Raw genomic sequence first — 15041 nt, 5'->3', positions numbered from 1 at the left:
TCACGATCCTGGAAAAGTCACTCAAAGATAGATGTGCATACCCATGCAGGACATAGAGTTGGCATTGGGAATTTGGCAGGTAGACAGAACCACCTTGATAATTGCGCCCAAGGTCTCACCTGATATTGACTGCCTATGAAAATATATTTTATGCATATTTCCTCCCATTATTTTATCCATATTTCCTCTCATTATTTATACATACATATATACATACATGGATATGCACTTCATACGTACATACATATGTACACACAGAAATTAAGCTCTTTGTGGAATGAAACTAACCAATGCTAATACCAGTCTGAGTACCCTACATTATGTAAGGCAATGGGATGCCCTTTTCCTTGATTTGTTTTGCTTATTTATTCATATACATTTTTGTTTTTTTCTCTTTGTTTTTCCCCTTTTTGCTCCCCCACCCCCTTAAAGAACCAACCACTCACTTTTCAGTTATTGGCGTGCAAGGGATTATGAGTATAGGGGTGGGTTGCAGGGGATATAGTAGTTAAAGGTTGGGGGGAAAGTGAACATTCAGGAATGTGTTGCTACTAATAATATTAAAAAAACATAGACAGACATAGTGGTGTGCTATGCTATATACAGAAATGACTTGGAGCCACTTTGCACGCTGTAAAACTCCCATGCTGCATTGTGGTCAAATAATGTATCAGACATAAATGCAGCACGGCAGTGGGACCTACAATGTTACAGTGAATTCCCATCCTAAATATTTTGTGTATTGTACAATGGTACCTCAGGTTAAATATGCTTCAGGTTACAGGCACTTCAGGTTACAGACTCCGCTAACCCAGAAATAGTACCTCGGGTTAAGAACTTTGCTTCAGGATGAGAACAGAAATCGTGCTCCAGAGGCATGGCAGCAGCAGGAAGCACTATTAGCTAAAGTGGTGCTTCAGGTTAAGTACAGTTTCAGGTTAAGAACGGACCTCCGGAATGAATTAAGTACTTAACCCAAGGTACCAGTGTATACCATACCAGTACTGCATATAGCATTAAAAGCAGGAGTTTGTAGTCCCCATTGTTTGGTCTGTGATTATAGACATCTGCCTCTGTTCCTAGAGCTGGCGAAACGTGAACATTTTGAAAAACAAAGAAAAACATCAATAGTGCCCTAGTTTCTGTTGTTTTAGCTTCCATTACTTTCCATCCAAAGCACAAATCTGGCTGGATTGTAGCAGGTCTATTAGCTTGATAGATACAAAAGTCAATAGAAACTAAATTTAGAAAGGATATCAAATCTTTATCATAAGGGACCTGGGAGGCTGCATGGCTGTTGATCTATATTGTACCACTGCAAATCAAATAAGGGAGATTAGTCCTTTTGGTGATTAGTTTATTTGCTTTAATGCAAAGCAGTGAAAACAATTCTGTGAAACAAGCAGTTGGGAAAAAAGTCTTATTTTTAAGGCATCTAGGATTAACTAACACATGGCTTCACAAAAGAACGTGCTCTGATTTTAAGTGGCAAAACCATTCTCTAAAAAATACTATGTGCAGGCATGAAAAAGGAATTCAAACCTAGTGGGCTGAAAACACTGTAAAGGGAACATCCTCCTCTCCACCCCCTGCAATTCAAAATCGTCCTTTTAAAACATAAATACATTACCTGCCCAAACAATTTCAAAACAGCAACTATTCATAATAAATATTTGTTTGTAGATAATGAGATCATTTGTGTTTTAAATTATTCACAGTAAGCCATTTGTCCTGCATCAGTGTGCACACACAGTCCCTGCATGTAAATAATAATTCCCTTAAGTAGCTTAAAGTGACAGGAACTAAACATGGGTTCTTTAGTGCAGGGAGTTTTTCCTGTTGGTTCATACACTGGCAATTATCCATGATCATGTTTTTCTTAAAGCACCACACTGTCTTCTAGTCAGGCATAGTAAATCAACTGTCACCTGTCTACTCAGCCTCCAGATTTTCCTAACGCCTCTCTTGCCTTGGCCTGTTGCAGGTCTTTTCTTGGAGCCCAGCTACGGAGCCGTATACAACCCTGTTTATTAAACATATTGCTTTACCAACAGCTATGAATAATCAAGGTTCAATATGCAACAGAGATAACCTGTTTTGCAAAGCATTAATTTCAGAATTCTCATGTCCCCACCATTTACTACAGAGGCGGGGAACATCTGGCCTGCAGGCATCTTTGACTGCCTGGGCATCCAGTTTGTTTCCCTAAAACTACATCCACCTGTCTATCAGCTGATGTCACTGGTGATGTCAGCCAATGGGCTAGGGGACAGCCTTTAATCCTGCTTAAGCTGTATCACCCTGTTCCCAAAAGAAATCTCCCTGCCTTTCCTTTTAAACTCAATGTCACTGCAATCTTCAAGGGGCGGGAGACTCCCAAGCACTTTAGAAAGTATCCCCTGAAGACAGAAAGTCTGAAAATGGCTATACTGTAAAAATAGAAGCAGGAAGTAGTAGCAGTGGGAAGGAACCAAAATGCTCCTTCGACGTTTCATATAGCAAAGCCATTTAAGAGGACACAAGAAGGAAAATGAAACCAGGAAGAGAGCTGAAGTTTTGAAACTCAAGACTTCAGCAGTTAATCTGTTGAATGGCTGTTAACAGTATGTTACAGACGGGGCAGATGCAATCTGAACGGCAAGTGTACGAATAAGGCAGCTCAGCCAGAATTTCGGGTCAAGGGTTTTGATGCACTACCTGTAACAGGGCAGCTTTATGGGCAGCAAAGAACATAAATAGAGTACAAAGTGCCAGTTTGAAGCACTCCATGGGATGAATTTACCAAACATAAAGTTGTTTTTCAACTGTAAATGGCTTGCCAAGACAGCTTATCATAATGATGAATTTGCAGGTGTAGCCTCTGATTTGTGCACCATGGGAAGTTCTTTTGACATCAAGAGATAAAGAACGGCATGATGCCAACTTTGCTAGCACCACCGTGGCATTAAAGGCATTAAAGAGCATAGTGAATGAGTTGATCCAAGAGTAGCAGGGGATGCACTTTGAAAAGGCCAGGTAGAAATGCATACATAGGAACCAAGATGCAGAAGATTAATTTTCAGTTGTCAGCTGTAGAATTAGAGAAAGAGAGTCAAGTACACATCTTGAAACAAGTAAGTTTCCTTATAGATTATGCCAAAGCCATCTTTCTGGGTCATTGTGAAAGGAGGAAAAGGTAAAGGTACCCCTGACCATTAGGTCCAGTTGTGGACGACTTTGGGGTTGCGCGCTCATCTCGCTCTGCAGGCCAAGGGAGGCAGCGTTTGTCCACAGACTGCTTCCGGGTCATGTGGCCAGCATGACTAAGCCGCTTCTGACGAACCAGAGCAGTGCACAGAAATGCCGTTTACCTTCCTACCTTACCTTTTTATCTACTTGCATTTGATGTGTTTTTGAACTGCTAGGTTGGCAGAAGCTGGGACCAAGCAACGGGAGCTCACCCCGTTGCGGGGATTAGAACTGCCGACCTTCTGATCAGCAAGCCCTAGGCTCTGTGGTTTAGACCACAGGGCCACCCACATCCCGGGAAAGGAGGAAACCCCCTTGTAATTCTGGCCTTATAGTCTACCCAGCTCTAAGGGACCTGGAGTGGAGACTGGAGCAGCCTTTGCTAGCCTGGTGCCTTCTGGGTATTTAGGACTACAACTCCCATCAGCCCCAACCACCACAGCCATGCTAAGTATACCAGGCCGAAAGCCAAGTGAAGCTCCTGGAGATTTGCCTCCAGTCAATGATTGTGGGATTAGAATGCAGAGTCCAGGAGTCTAAAAGGCTTCTGGGAAAGAAAAGGAAATAAACCTTGTGACAGCTGCTGGTGGGGACACTAGAGTAGAAACCAGACACTGTCATTGATCTGTCCCAGAGGAAACAGCTGCTTCAGCAGGGCAGTACCGTATTTTTCGCCCTATAGGACGCACTTTTTCCCCTCCAAAAATGAAGGAGAAATGTGTGTGCGTCCTATGGGGCGAATGCAGGCTTTCGCTGAAGCCTGGAGAGTGAGAGGGGTCGGTGCGCACCGACCCCCTCGCTCTCCAGGCTTCAGGAGAGCCCCACCGCCAGCCCCGTAAGCTGGGGGGACAGCGGGGAGGCGCAGTGTGCCATCCCGCTGTCTCCCAACGTGGTTTGGAAGCTAGCGGCGGGGAGAAGCCCGCTTCTCCCTGCCGCCAGCCCCGCAAGCTCGGGGGACAGCGCGGAGGTGCAGCGCACCCAGGCTTAGCTTCGCGCAGCTCTCCGCAAGCCGTGGGAGCCCGGCGCTGGGCTCCCACGCTTGCAGAGAGCTACATGTTCTGGGGGCTGGGTTATTTCCCCCCCCAAAAAAATTAGGTGCATCCTATGGGCCGGTGCGTCCTATAGGGCGAAAAATACGGTATATTCTATTTTTCCTTTCATCACAGTCTCCTCTTTCTTTTTCTAGCAGAGAATCTTGGCTGGGTTGTTTGTTTGTTTGTTTGTTTTTGCCAGGGTTGGCATCTGCTGAATTGACCCCAAACCATTTCTGAAATATATACTGTGATCATGCTGTCATATATTGCATTGTTAGAATTAGGACTGCTGAGATATAAACTGCTTTGAGCTCTTAGGAAGTAAAGCATCATGTGAATACCAAAGGCTCAATCAAATCCACACAGCTGGTATGTGAGGAATGATCCTTGTAGGACATAACAGAGTTCTGTTCCTTGTCCTCTTCCACCTTGCTGGGCATGCCCCTTCAATTTGAATTCCTTGACAGAGCAGAGAGGGGTTGACTGGCCAAGGATAATGGAGGCCTTCCATCCCTTTAAACAGCCAGTCGCAGTGGGTGAGTACTTGCATTCCACAGTGGGAAGGGAATGGAAGCAGGACTCTGTTATGTAAACAGCAGGAATGGGAAACCCATAGCCCTCCAAATGCCGTCAGACACCATCAGACCCATCATGGTCACTGATCAGGGATTATGGGAGTTGTAATACAGAAGCATCTAGTAAACCCTAGATTCCCCACCCCCTGCTTCATAGGCTCTCACTCCATTTTAAATATTCCTAATAGTATTCCTGAGCTGCCGTCTCTGCTGCTAAGGGGACCATGCATAATAAGCAGCAAGCAAGGCATTCCCTTTTGCACACTCTTTTTCTTTTCTTTTTTTACACACACTTTAATTGCTATTTGTCCTTTTAATGTGATTATACACATTAATGTGTCAAGAAAATTCTGCACCGTTTCATTAAAGATGACATGAAAGTTGAGGAACCTCAAATTTATCTATCCACATTTAAGGGGGGGGGGGGAATGCCATCAACACACTTAAGGTCAAGCACTGTTCCTGGGACAACTGGGTAGTGTGACCTGAAACAACAGAGTTCAGTACTCCCTGCCCACCCTGTAATGTAGCAATTAGAACATTAACTTAAATACTATGCCAGATTTGCTTACAGTACATTACACTACAAGTCCAGCCATAGCTGATTTTCCTTTCCTGTTGGTGCAGTCTTTAAAAGACACCTATAGGGTGGTTAGAAGCATGGAATGGAAGGTTCACATCTCCTTAAAAATTGTGTGGGTGAGGAAAAGTTGGTAGGCACAGAGTACACATGGGAAGGAAGCTAGATGAGTGATATTCCTTCTTATGCACAGCTGGAGCTCTCTCCTCCCTTGCCATCCTAAGCATCTATAGTTCATTTCTCTGATTTCTCAGGTACATAGTTGTAATTATGCAGATACCTCTGGTCCATGAGCAGAATAAGATTCAGATGAACATCTGGGACATGGGTGGGGAACCTTCTTCAGCTCAAGGGCTGCATTCTCTCACAGTCAACCTTCCAGGGTCCACATGCAAGTGGTGGGTGGAATAGACACAAAGATGGGTGGAGCAATGGGTGTGATTCATACCTTTTTCTTTCTTTTTTTTTACACAGTAGAGTACATTTCGCCCATACAAAAGTCAGTGGTTTATACACACCCACCCACTCACCTCTCCATCAGGGAAAGTGAGAGGTATTATGACGGAGCAAGGACACATTGCAAACACTCTAGGAGGGTGCAAAACATGACCTGTTGATCTGCAGAGAGTTCTAAGGGCCCAGAGAGCTGCATTTGGCACCTGGGCCTGAACTTCCCCACCCATGGAATAGAGGAAACAGGTTGTAGGTGGAGTCCAAATGTCAGAACGGTTTTTAAAAACAATGGGTGTGTTTTTCACAAAACAATGCTTATCAGCAGAAGCTGTTCCAAATAGGCATGGGATGGGGTGTTCTGTACAGCTCTGCTTTCCACTACACTAACAACAACAATTCTCAATTAATTGTACATTGTGACCATTTCAATACATGTTGAAAACACTGCTAGGAATGAAAAGTAGGGACCTGGTGCATTTCTAGTGCACTTCACATATGGCAATGCCTGTGCTTGAAAATAATCATATTCCCTAGAACAATGGGAGAAGGTCATTACAGAGGGCAACATCCCTGAGACTGTGAAGGCTGCAAAGCACAGGTTTCAGAAGGATCCAACTGGCATGAGGGTTCATTATACAAGCAGGCATCACTCTTACACTGTTGACCCCAACCAGTCTCAACAGGCTACCAGAGCAATTGCAAGAACTCTTAAACAGACCCTACTGTCACAGTATGTAGAAAATGTTTTATTGAAGCTCCAGTTCTGCAGTGCACTCACAGGCTAAAGATGCTCCCCTAATTTGTTAGGAAAAGCTTTATAGACTCCAAGATGTAGCAGGGTCACATCCCACTAGAACATGCTTTTCTGGTTTCTGAAGAAACCATTGGAGCAGAGAGTGTGAAGGCTGCATTTTAGCATTCAGCTGATACCAAGGTGTCTGCATTCATCACTTTTGACCAGAGTGCAGAAATCCACCAGGTTCCAATTTAAGTTGGAAACACCTGTTGATACGTATTCAGTCTGTACTTATTACTGCAGGATGCCTTCCATGCGCACCACAGTACTGGTAGAATAGATTTGTTGCTCCGGCCTTGATAGCTGAAATATTTTACGTATTTGTATGGCCTACTAAAAATATATATGCATACATATATAAATATATTGTATCAGATATGACATAGGCAGTAGAAATATAGAATAAACAATACAAATATAAAAGCACATGAAACCCAGTACAAGCACACAGGGGCGTAGCGTGGGGGACCTGGGGGGTTGCCCCTCTCCTTGGCTGGGCAGCACTATGTGAGGATGTTGCCAAGGCAGCATTCTTGTGGGCCCAGCGGGCTCCCTCTGTGCCCAGCCACCCTCAGGGCACACCCTGCACGCCGAACCCAGGTGGCAGGGGCATATGCTCTGCTGCTGAAAACACAGTAACATAAAAACAGTGTCAGCACTGGGATAAAACAGAACAAAAAGAGGGGTCTCTGATGTAAGAAATTTAAGCAAAATATGAACCTGAAACTTTGCAGGAAGGCCCCAGCAAACCTTTACACAGCAACACAGACTATGATGCTGCTGCAATGCAGTCTTTATAAATTGAAAGGCCTGAAAGAATAAAAAGGTTTTTGTCTGGCACCTAAAGGCATTCATCAAGATGCTAAGATAATCTTTTCCAGGGAGGACATTATTTAAGGGTCTCTGAAACGACCCTTTCCCTGATCACCATCTTTCTCATTCCATTAGGTGCAGGTACATGTGGCAGAAAGCAACTTTCAGGCAAAATAGTCACAACTTATTTAGGGCTTTAAAGGTATGGCCAACCTTTTGAGTTTGGCCTAGTAATGAATTGGAAGCCAACATAGCACTGGCCCTTATTAATAATTTAGTTGTTATATTTTGGACCAGCAGCTGAAGTTTCTGGACAGGGTTCAAAGATAGCCTCATTCATAGGCCATTGAAATAATTAATGGAGGAAGTCACCGGAACATGGATAACTATCAGAAGACTATTTCTGTCAAGATATGGGTGTATTTGATTGACCATCCTGAGCTGCTTAAAAGTCACTTAGACCTCAATTTCAACTGACAATGCTAAATCTAGGACCACTTCCTGTCAAACAAACCCCTCCTGCCAACAGTGTTTTTGTATTGTCTGGACTACATCTTAGCTTATTGACCTTCATCCAGTCCACTGGTTTAGAATGCCCACTGTTTTTCCTTGATCAGATGAAAAGGAGGTGTGGAGTTGGGTGTCATCTGCATACCAATCAAACCCCAGCCCACATCCCTAGCTGACTTCCTCCAGCAGCTTTGTGTAGATGTTGGCTAGCATGGAAGATGGAATAGAGCCTTGACGAATCATATACAGTATCATAAACACCAAGGGGTATCCATGGTTTCCCTGTATGCATCTGAAGACAATCCATTTAAACAGAGTGTATACGGGAAGCAGGGTGGTATATAACTGCCAAGTGGAGTGTTAACCATGAGATTTTAATGTTGATTTAAAAAATTGTGCCTTTTTAAGCACCGGTGTCTGGAATTGACTACCCAGGTGAGAGCAGAACCAATGTACAGTGGTACCTCGGGTTAAGTAACCTGAAGCGTATGTAACCTGAAGCGTATGTAACCCGAGGTACCATTGTAATGCAATACCTCCAAAGCCTAACCCAGACAACCTATTTAGGTACTAAAAACTGCTGAAAGGCTCAACAGGATCAGCAGGGTAACAACTACCACCCACTCAAACACATTGTCTAGGAAGGGGATGTTTGCAACCAGCCAATAGTAGTTCATCACGCTTTGCAGAAATAACTCAGTGGGACCTAACACTACAAGCTGTGGCTGACTGTGATTTGTAAATTCCAAAAACTTGGAAATTCTAGAGGGAATAGTAGGCAGTGCTATTAAAACCTCATGAAAAACATAATGAAGCCTTTATTTTTATGCGCTACCCATCATTTATCAAAACTGCTCATCCTGCCTTCCTAATAGTGTTGTGTATTACACGACTACTGAACTAGCTGATGAATGCTGATAAGCAGGAAACTGGCTCTTTGTAAATACAATATTGTTGTTTAATGATGCTGTTAATACTACTGATGGCTCTTAAAAAACAACAGCAGAAAACAAGGGAAACAAAAGAAGTGCTTTGCAGTGGTAGAGCACATTGATGTTGCTTCTTGGATCTATTTAGCCCATGTGGGGAATTCTTACTCCTTCATTAAGATGACTAGCCAGTCAGGTGGGCTTACAAGAGGGAATGAGAGGACATCTAGGAAGCAGCTAGTACTTGCAAAAGGGGTACTATTAAATGTTTAAGGCATCAATCCTAGACCAACTTACCTGGGAATACGGATGGAAGGATCTGCCAATGTTGGTGTTCTGTTTCTCATTTTTCAACTCTTTGTTCTTCACAGTTTACAGCAATTTGCATTCTTCAAAAAACCCTCGGCATTTTTTGGGTGAATTTCTCCTAATTTTCGTATGATGTTTTGATTTAGTACTACCTTTGCAAGCAGATTTCCCTAATATAATTAATGTTTGTATGTTAATTTTTACCAGTATCTTCTTTTTTTATGAAAACTTTTCCCTAATACATGCATTTTTTTCAAAACATTGTTTGGTTGACAAATTGCATTGCAAAATTCTGACAAGTGTGGATTACTGAGGATTGCTGTGTTTCAGTTTGAATATTGTTTTGGAAAGTGCACATTCAGTTTAAATCTGCTCCAAGCCGAATTTCTTCTCCACCACTAGCTGGCAGTAAGCCCCACTGAACTCCATCAGATTTACTTCTGAGTAGACATTTAGAGATGCTCAAAGACACAATCATTCATCTGTTTGTTTGTTTGTTTGTTTGTTTGTTTGTTTGTTTGTTTTTACAAGGGAAGGAAGGTATACATACGTGCTTTGAATATATCGATGATTTAGATTGTAGTCCTCGACATACTAATAAATTAGCACATTCAACAATGTATATCTTTCTGAAATAATAGGATTGCACAGTCAATGAAATTGCATCCACTCAATCTGCTGGTCTGTCCTTGCATGCAGGGAAAGTCTCTAACTCACAGAGGGTTTTGAGACCCATCAGCTACCCTCACCTGGTTCAGCTGGTCAGTCTAAGCCATTTCCCGGGATGTGGCCTCTGCCACATGCTGACAGCTTCTAGGAGCCACAGGTGAGAGTTGAGTGCAGGGTGGGGACCAAAGGTAGACAAACTACCCCGAAGGAGGACAACAAGTCCCCCACCAGGGGTACAAGCTTTCCTCTAACATCCCATACATCCCGATGAGAAAGAAGAAATGAGAAAATCCTGCCTTCACAAATACCACAAAGCAGATATGCAGTATCACTTATTTTATTTTGCAGTATGAAATTTTTGTGTGTGTGTGCAGTCCTGCAAGACTTCGTTTTGAATTTATTAGTAGCTGCTAGAATGACCTTTGCCAAAACCTGGAAGGCTCAAGCAGCTTCCCATCAAAATTACAACAGTTACAGAAGGCAGAGGAGCAATGCATTTTGTTAGGGTGACAGGTTATGAAAGGGCTCCTACTAAATTCACAACATTAAAGTCGCAATCCTACACACACTTACCTGGAGGCGAGGCCCGGTGCAGTCGGCAAGGGCTTACTTCTAAGTATAGGACTATATTGCATAAAAGCCTCAATATCCAGCTAATTCATATATAATAAATCAACCACCAGAAAGTGATAAAGACTTTAAGCAATCACATCCGTGTATCATTTGATTTTGATAACAGTTTGAATGTGTAATATGTTTATAGACAAGGTGTTAAAGTAGAAGGGAAACTCCGTATAGGAATTACTTGAATAATTGTTATAATAGTTCTGCAATAGTCACAATGTTGATTTAAAAAAAGAAAAATTCATTTTCTTTTTATTTAAAGCATACCCCAAGATCTGTGCTGGTTGCACTCCTGTGAAAATATATAGTAAAGGTAAAGGGACCCCTGACCATTAGGTCCAGTCGTGACCGACTCTGGGGTTGCGGCACCCATCTCGCTTTATTGGCCGAGGGAGCCGGCGTACAGCTTCCGGGTCATGTGGCCAGCATGACTACACTGCTTCTGGCGAACCAGAGCGGCATACGGAAACGCCATTTACCTTCCCGCTGGAGCGGTACCTATTTATCTACTTGCACTCTGACGTGCTTTCGAACTGCTAGGTTGGCAGGAGTGAAAATATATACAACAGGATAAAAAAAAGAACAAAAATAATCACATTTAAATTGTACCTGGTTTCTATATGGTCTTTGTTTCTTTGTTTAAAGCACAACACATATATTCCACTCTTCATTCAATATTTTCAAACCCAGACTGGGGAGCAGTAAATCAAAACAATAAAACATATATAGAAAAATTACAATATATAAAAATTACAAAATTGTAAAAAGACCCATTACATAAAAAGAAATTAACAGCTGCATCATAAGGCAAACAGAGCTAAACTACCATTAGAATTCCCAGTTTAACCAAATTCTTGGGTAAAGTCAAAAGAACATTCAACACTCAACGAAATGGTCTCAATGACAACCCCATTCCATCTCTCACCTATGTGAGCCCACCCCTCTGTTTCATACAAAGAGGGGTCCACTCTGTGCCAACAGACTTTCACTTTGCAGCTTCTGAACAAAGTAAAACCTTTCGCCTCCACTCTCCAACCCACCCAGACTCTTACCTACATGCACAGAAAGAACCCCCACTCCCTTTGCATAATAGCAACAGAGCAAAAGAGCAGGAAGGTAGCAGTAACCCACAGCTGGTGTTTCTCTCTTGTTCTTGCTTTTGAAAATACCCATGGGCTTCAAGGTCAGTAAGGAGGAATGTGCAGGTAGAAGTTCTGCCCCCTCTTACCTCTCTCCTTATATGCATTTTATGCACATTCTTCCTCTAAAATAACATTTTGTGTGCTTTTTAATGCATTCTCCCCTGAAATATGCATATTTGTTCACATTTTTTCAGTAAAAATGTGCAATCTTATGCACGTTCTTTGAACTGAAACGACATTACAAAATTCAGCTGATAGCACTTGCATTCCTATTCGCGTATAACTCCTGGATTGGTGAATTAGGCTGGTCTGCTTTAAAATGCTACCTCTGTCCCTACTACAGACTGTTGAAACTGCAGAACCAGTATGGCTAATGTAGTCCACACACGGAATGGAATATTATTGCTTGGGGGAATTGTCGCATATCCTATGGCTTTTGCTATTATAAGGATGATCTGTAGTAATTCTTGAACCGTCGAAATGACAATCAATGGATGGCTTATCAAATAGCTTCCGATGAACATCCCCTTGAGCAACATTCAACAGGAATCTTTGATCCTGCTCAGATCCAAGTCCTCAGAGGAACACCTTTTCTTGACATATTTATTCCACACATACACACTTATGGGATCACTTCAAGTGCCACATATATGAGATTACCAAATATTATGTTGGATTAAGGGTATTTTCAGAAATCCCTGATCAGCCTTCAGCGTCAGCTATGTAGGATGAGTGTATGGAGTTTAAAAGCAATAACTGCAGCGTGGAGCAATTTTGTGACAGGGTGACAGATAAGTGCTTGCAGTTGCTGTTTGTGTGTGTGTGTGTGTGTGTGTGTGTGTGTGTGTGTACATATACAGTGGTACCTTGGGTTACAAATGCTTTGGGCTACAAATGCTTCAGGTTACAGACTCCGCTAACCCGGAAGTAGTACCTTGGGTTAAGAAGTTTACTTCAGGATGAGAACAGAAATCGCGCAGTGGCGGCAGCAGGAGGCCCCATTAGCTAAAGTGGTGCTTCAGGTTAAGAACGGACCTCCAGGATGAATTAAGTTATTAATTCACCTGACGTACCACTGTATGTATATATATATAACAAGTAAAGCCCACCCAGCCATTCCTATATAGGCTTCCTCATTCCTTAATGCTCCCCGCCTTTACTCAAAAGTTCCTGTATTTAGAACGTCAGCTTGGTGACATATGAATGCTCAAAGTGTGATTCCAAAGGACATGTGCCTGCAGGTAAAGCTAAAGAGAAGTAATAAAAACAATATAAAAAATTATGTGCATGCTCATGTACCATAGTCCCACTGCTACATGTTTGTTTCCCTTATAGAGCATCCAGTGGAGATCACAGATCTAATGAATGGGGGTTTCTGTGACGTCCGGACGTCTGACTGTAGCAGAATCCACGTGTTTGGACACAACTTCAGAGATTCTTCTGATCTTCATTGTGAGGTCACCCGGTTGACTGTAAGCAATACGGAAAGGGGCTCTCTTCGTCAGGAACCTTTATGTATTCTCTAGGTCTATAATTTATTGAGCACAGACAGCAATGTTTGCCATAGTATTCAGTGGCAAAAAACATCGCATTAGGAGATAGTGGCATGTCCATAGTACATTTCTGAAAACAAACCCACATATGCACGCACAAGCTTATCACTCGGTTTTTCCCACAAAAAGCCACAGTTCTATAATGTTATACTGCAGTGTGAAAGGAATATTAGACATCAGGACAGAAGTACTACAAATATCATCACTAAAACGCATGCAATAAACCCCATGTCTGAAGCAGCCTGAGTCTAAGCCGGCATGGCTCTAATACTGTGAAGCTGGAGAGATAACATGAATCTCAGCTGGTCCTATTTCTTGTTTACTGGCCTGCATCTAGTGGTTTGATTCTCTTAGTCTATTTATATGTGTATATTGCCTGTTATTATTGGGACTGGAAGTGATAAGTTTTCTTTCTGGCATGTACACTTTATACAATTGGTGTCACATCACCTCAAGATTGGTCCATAAGTGAATCAAAACCATGCAATCTCTTCCATTTCTCTGCGAGCTTTTATCCCAGTTTTACCCTAGTTCACTGATGCTTGAAATCACAGTATTATTATTTCTCAATTTGGTGCATCTGGAATCTATACGCTTGGTTGTATTTCTAAATGCATTTGAATTTTAAGTATCATAGCTAACTATCCAAGCTTCCGGATACACAGCTGTAGTCTACAGCTGAATGGTGGACTATTAAGATTATTATTCTACATCTTAATCATGTAATATGATAGCTTTATAAGGCTGCATATAAAAGAATGTATGGTTAAGAATTATTGGGATGAGAGGGGTCCTCCATCAGAGTGTTTCAAAATTGGATTCATTACAAAAAAGTCTTTCCCAGTGAAGCAGAAAGATACAGAACTTTCTGAAATTGTTTGTAGAAAGTAGACTTCTATGTGACAGGATGTATCCTACAATCCTAGAGATCCACATAGAATATTTATGTACAAATAGAGTGTGTCGTGAGCCATAAGTTTCATGAAGGGCATGTCTAGATCCCATGCATTTGAAATACAGAATCACACAAATACTACCAAATCCAGCATCCGTCAGGAATACTACTGATAGGATGACACAATCAGTTTGTCCCACAAATTACATTCCTTCAGATGTTGTTACACGAGGTTGTTCCAGCTATGGGAATGTGGAAATGGCACTTGCCACAAAAGATAGGATTCAGGAATTGAAATAACATTTCCAGTTTTGACATGGGGAAGTTTTTAATGTTTCATGTTTTAGTGTGTTTTTAATATTCTGTTGCGAGCCACCCAGAGTGGCTGAGGACACCTTGCCAGTTGGGTGGGGTATAATAATAATAATAATAATAATAATAATAATAATAATAATAATATAATAATAATACTGCCATCAGCCAAGATAACTGAGCTGCGAAGGTCTGATCCATCCATTTTAAAATCCAGTTCCCAATACCATGAGGACCTCAAGTTGCTCTGCTTCAGTTTTATATTAAAAAAAGCAATTTTCCAGCTCTCACCAAAGTAGGGGGGAAAACTTGAAAACATAAAACCGAGACTTCAAATATTACAGTTGTCCCCCCCCCCCACTTAAAATGCATTTCCCCCTGAAGACTTGACATTGCATGTTTAGGTTTTGAAGCTTTTGCTATTGAATTCTGAAGGGCACTGTTTCTAAAGTCACTGACAGAATAGTGCAATCAGCAGGGTGTTTGCAAAGGCAGATCTAGGGGAGCATGATCGGTTCGGTCACACCAGGCGTGGAGCTTCTGGGGCACCACAACTATGACTCCCAATGGAATGTGAGAGATGGGCGGGCAGATTTGGGCATCACCAGGAGGCCACTGA

General features: G+C 42.2%; 1 protein-coding gene across 1 annotated transcript in view; it reads left to right on the top strand.

The window, feature by feature from the left end:
• The window catches only part of LOC308477018 (von Willebrand factor D and EGF domain-containing protein-like), a 209713-nt gene that overhangs the window by 97832 nt on the left and 96840 nt on the right, over window positions 1-15041 (top strand). The window contains exon 13 of the mRNA XM_081005140.1: window positions 12998-13134. Within this exon, the coding sequence (XP_080861266.1) occupies window positions 12998-13134 (137 nt within the window). The remainder of the gene's footprint in view (window positions 1-12997; window positions 13135-15041) is intronic.

Source organism: Podarcis pityusensis, assembly GCF_964106645.2.
Source record: "Podarcis pityusensis genome assembly, chromosome: 1".
In the NCBI taxonomy this organism is placed as follows: domain Eukaryota; kingdom Metazoa; phylum Chordata; class Lepidosauria; order Squamata; family Lacertidae; genus Podarcis; species Podarcis pityusensis.
Note: the sequence above shows the minus strand (reverse complement) of the source record. Positions and strands in the feature narration are given on the sequence as shown.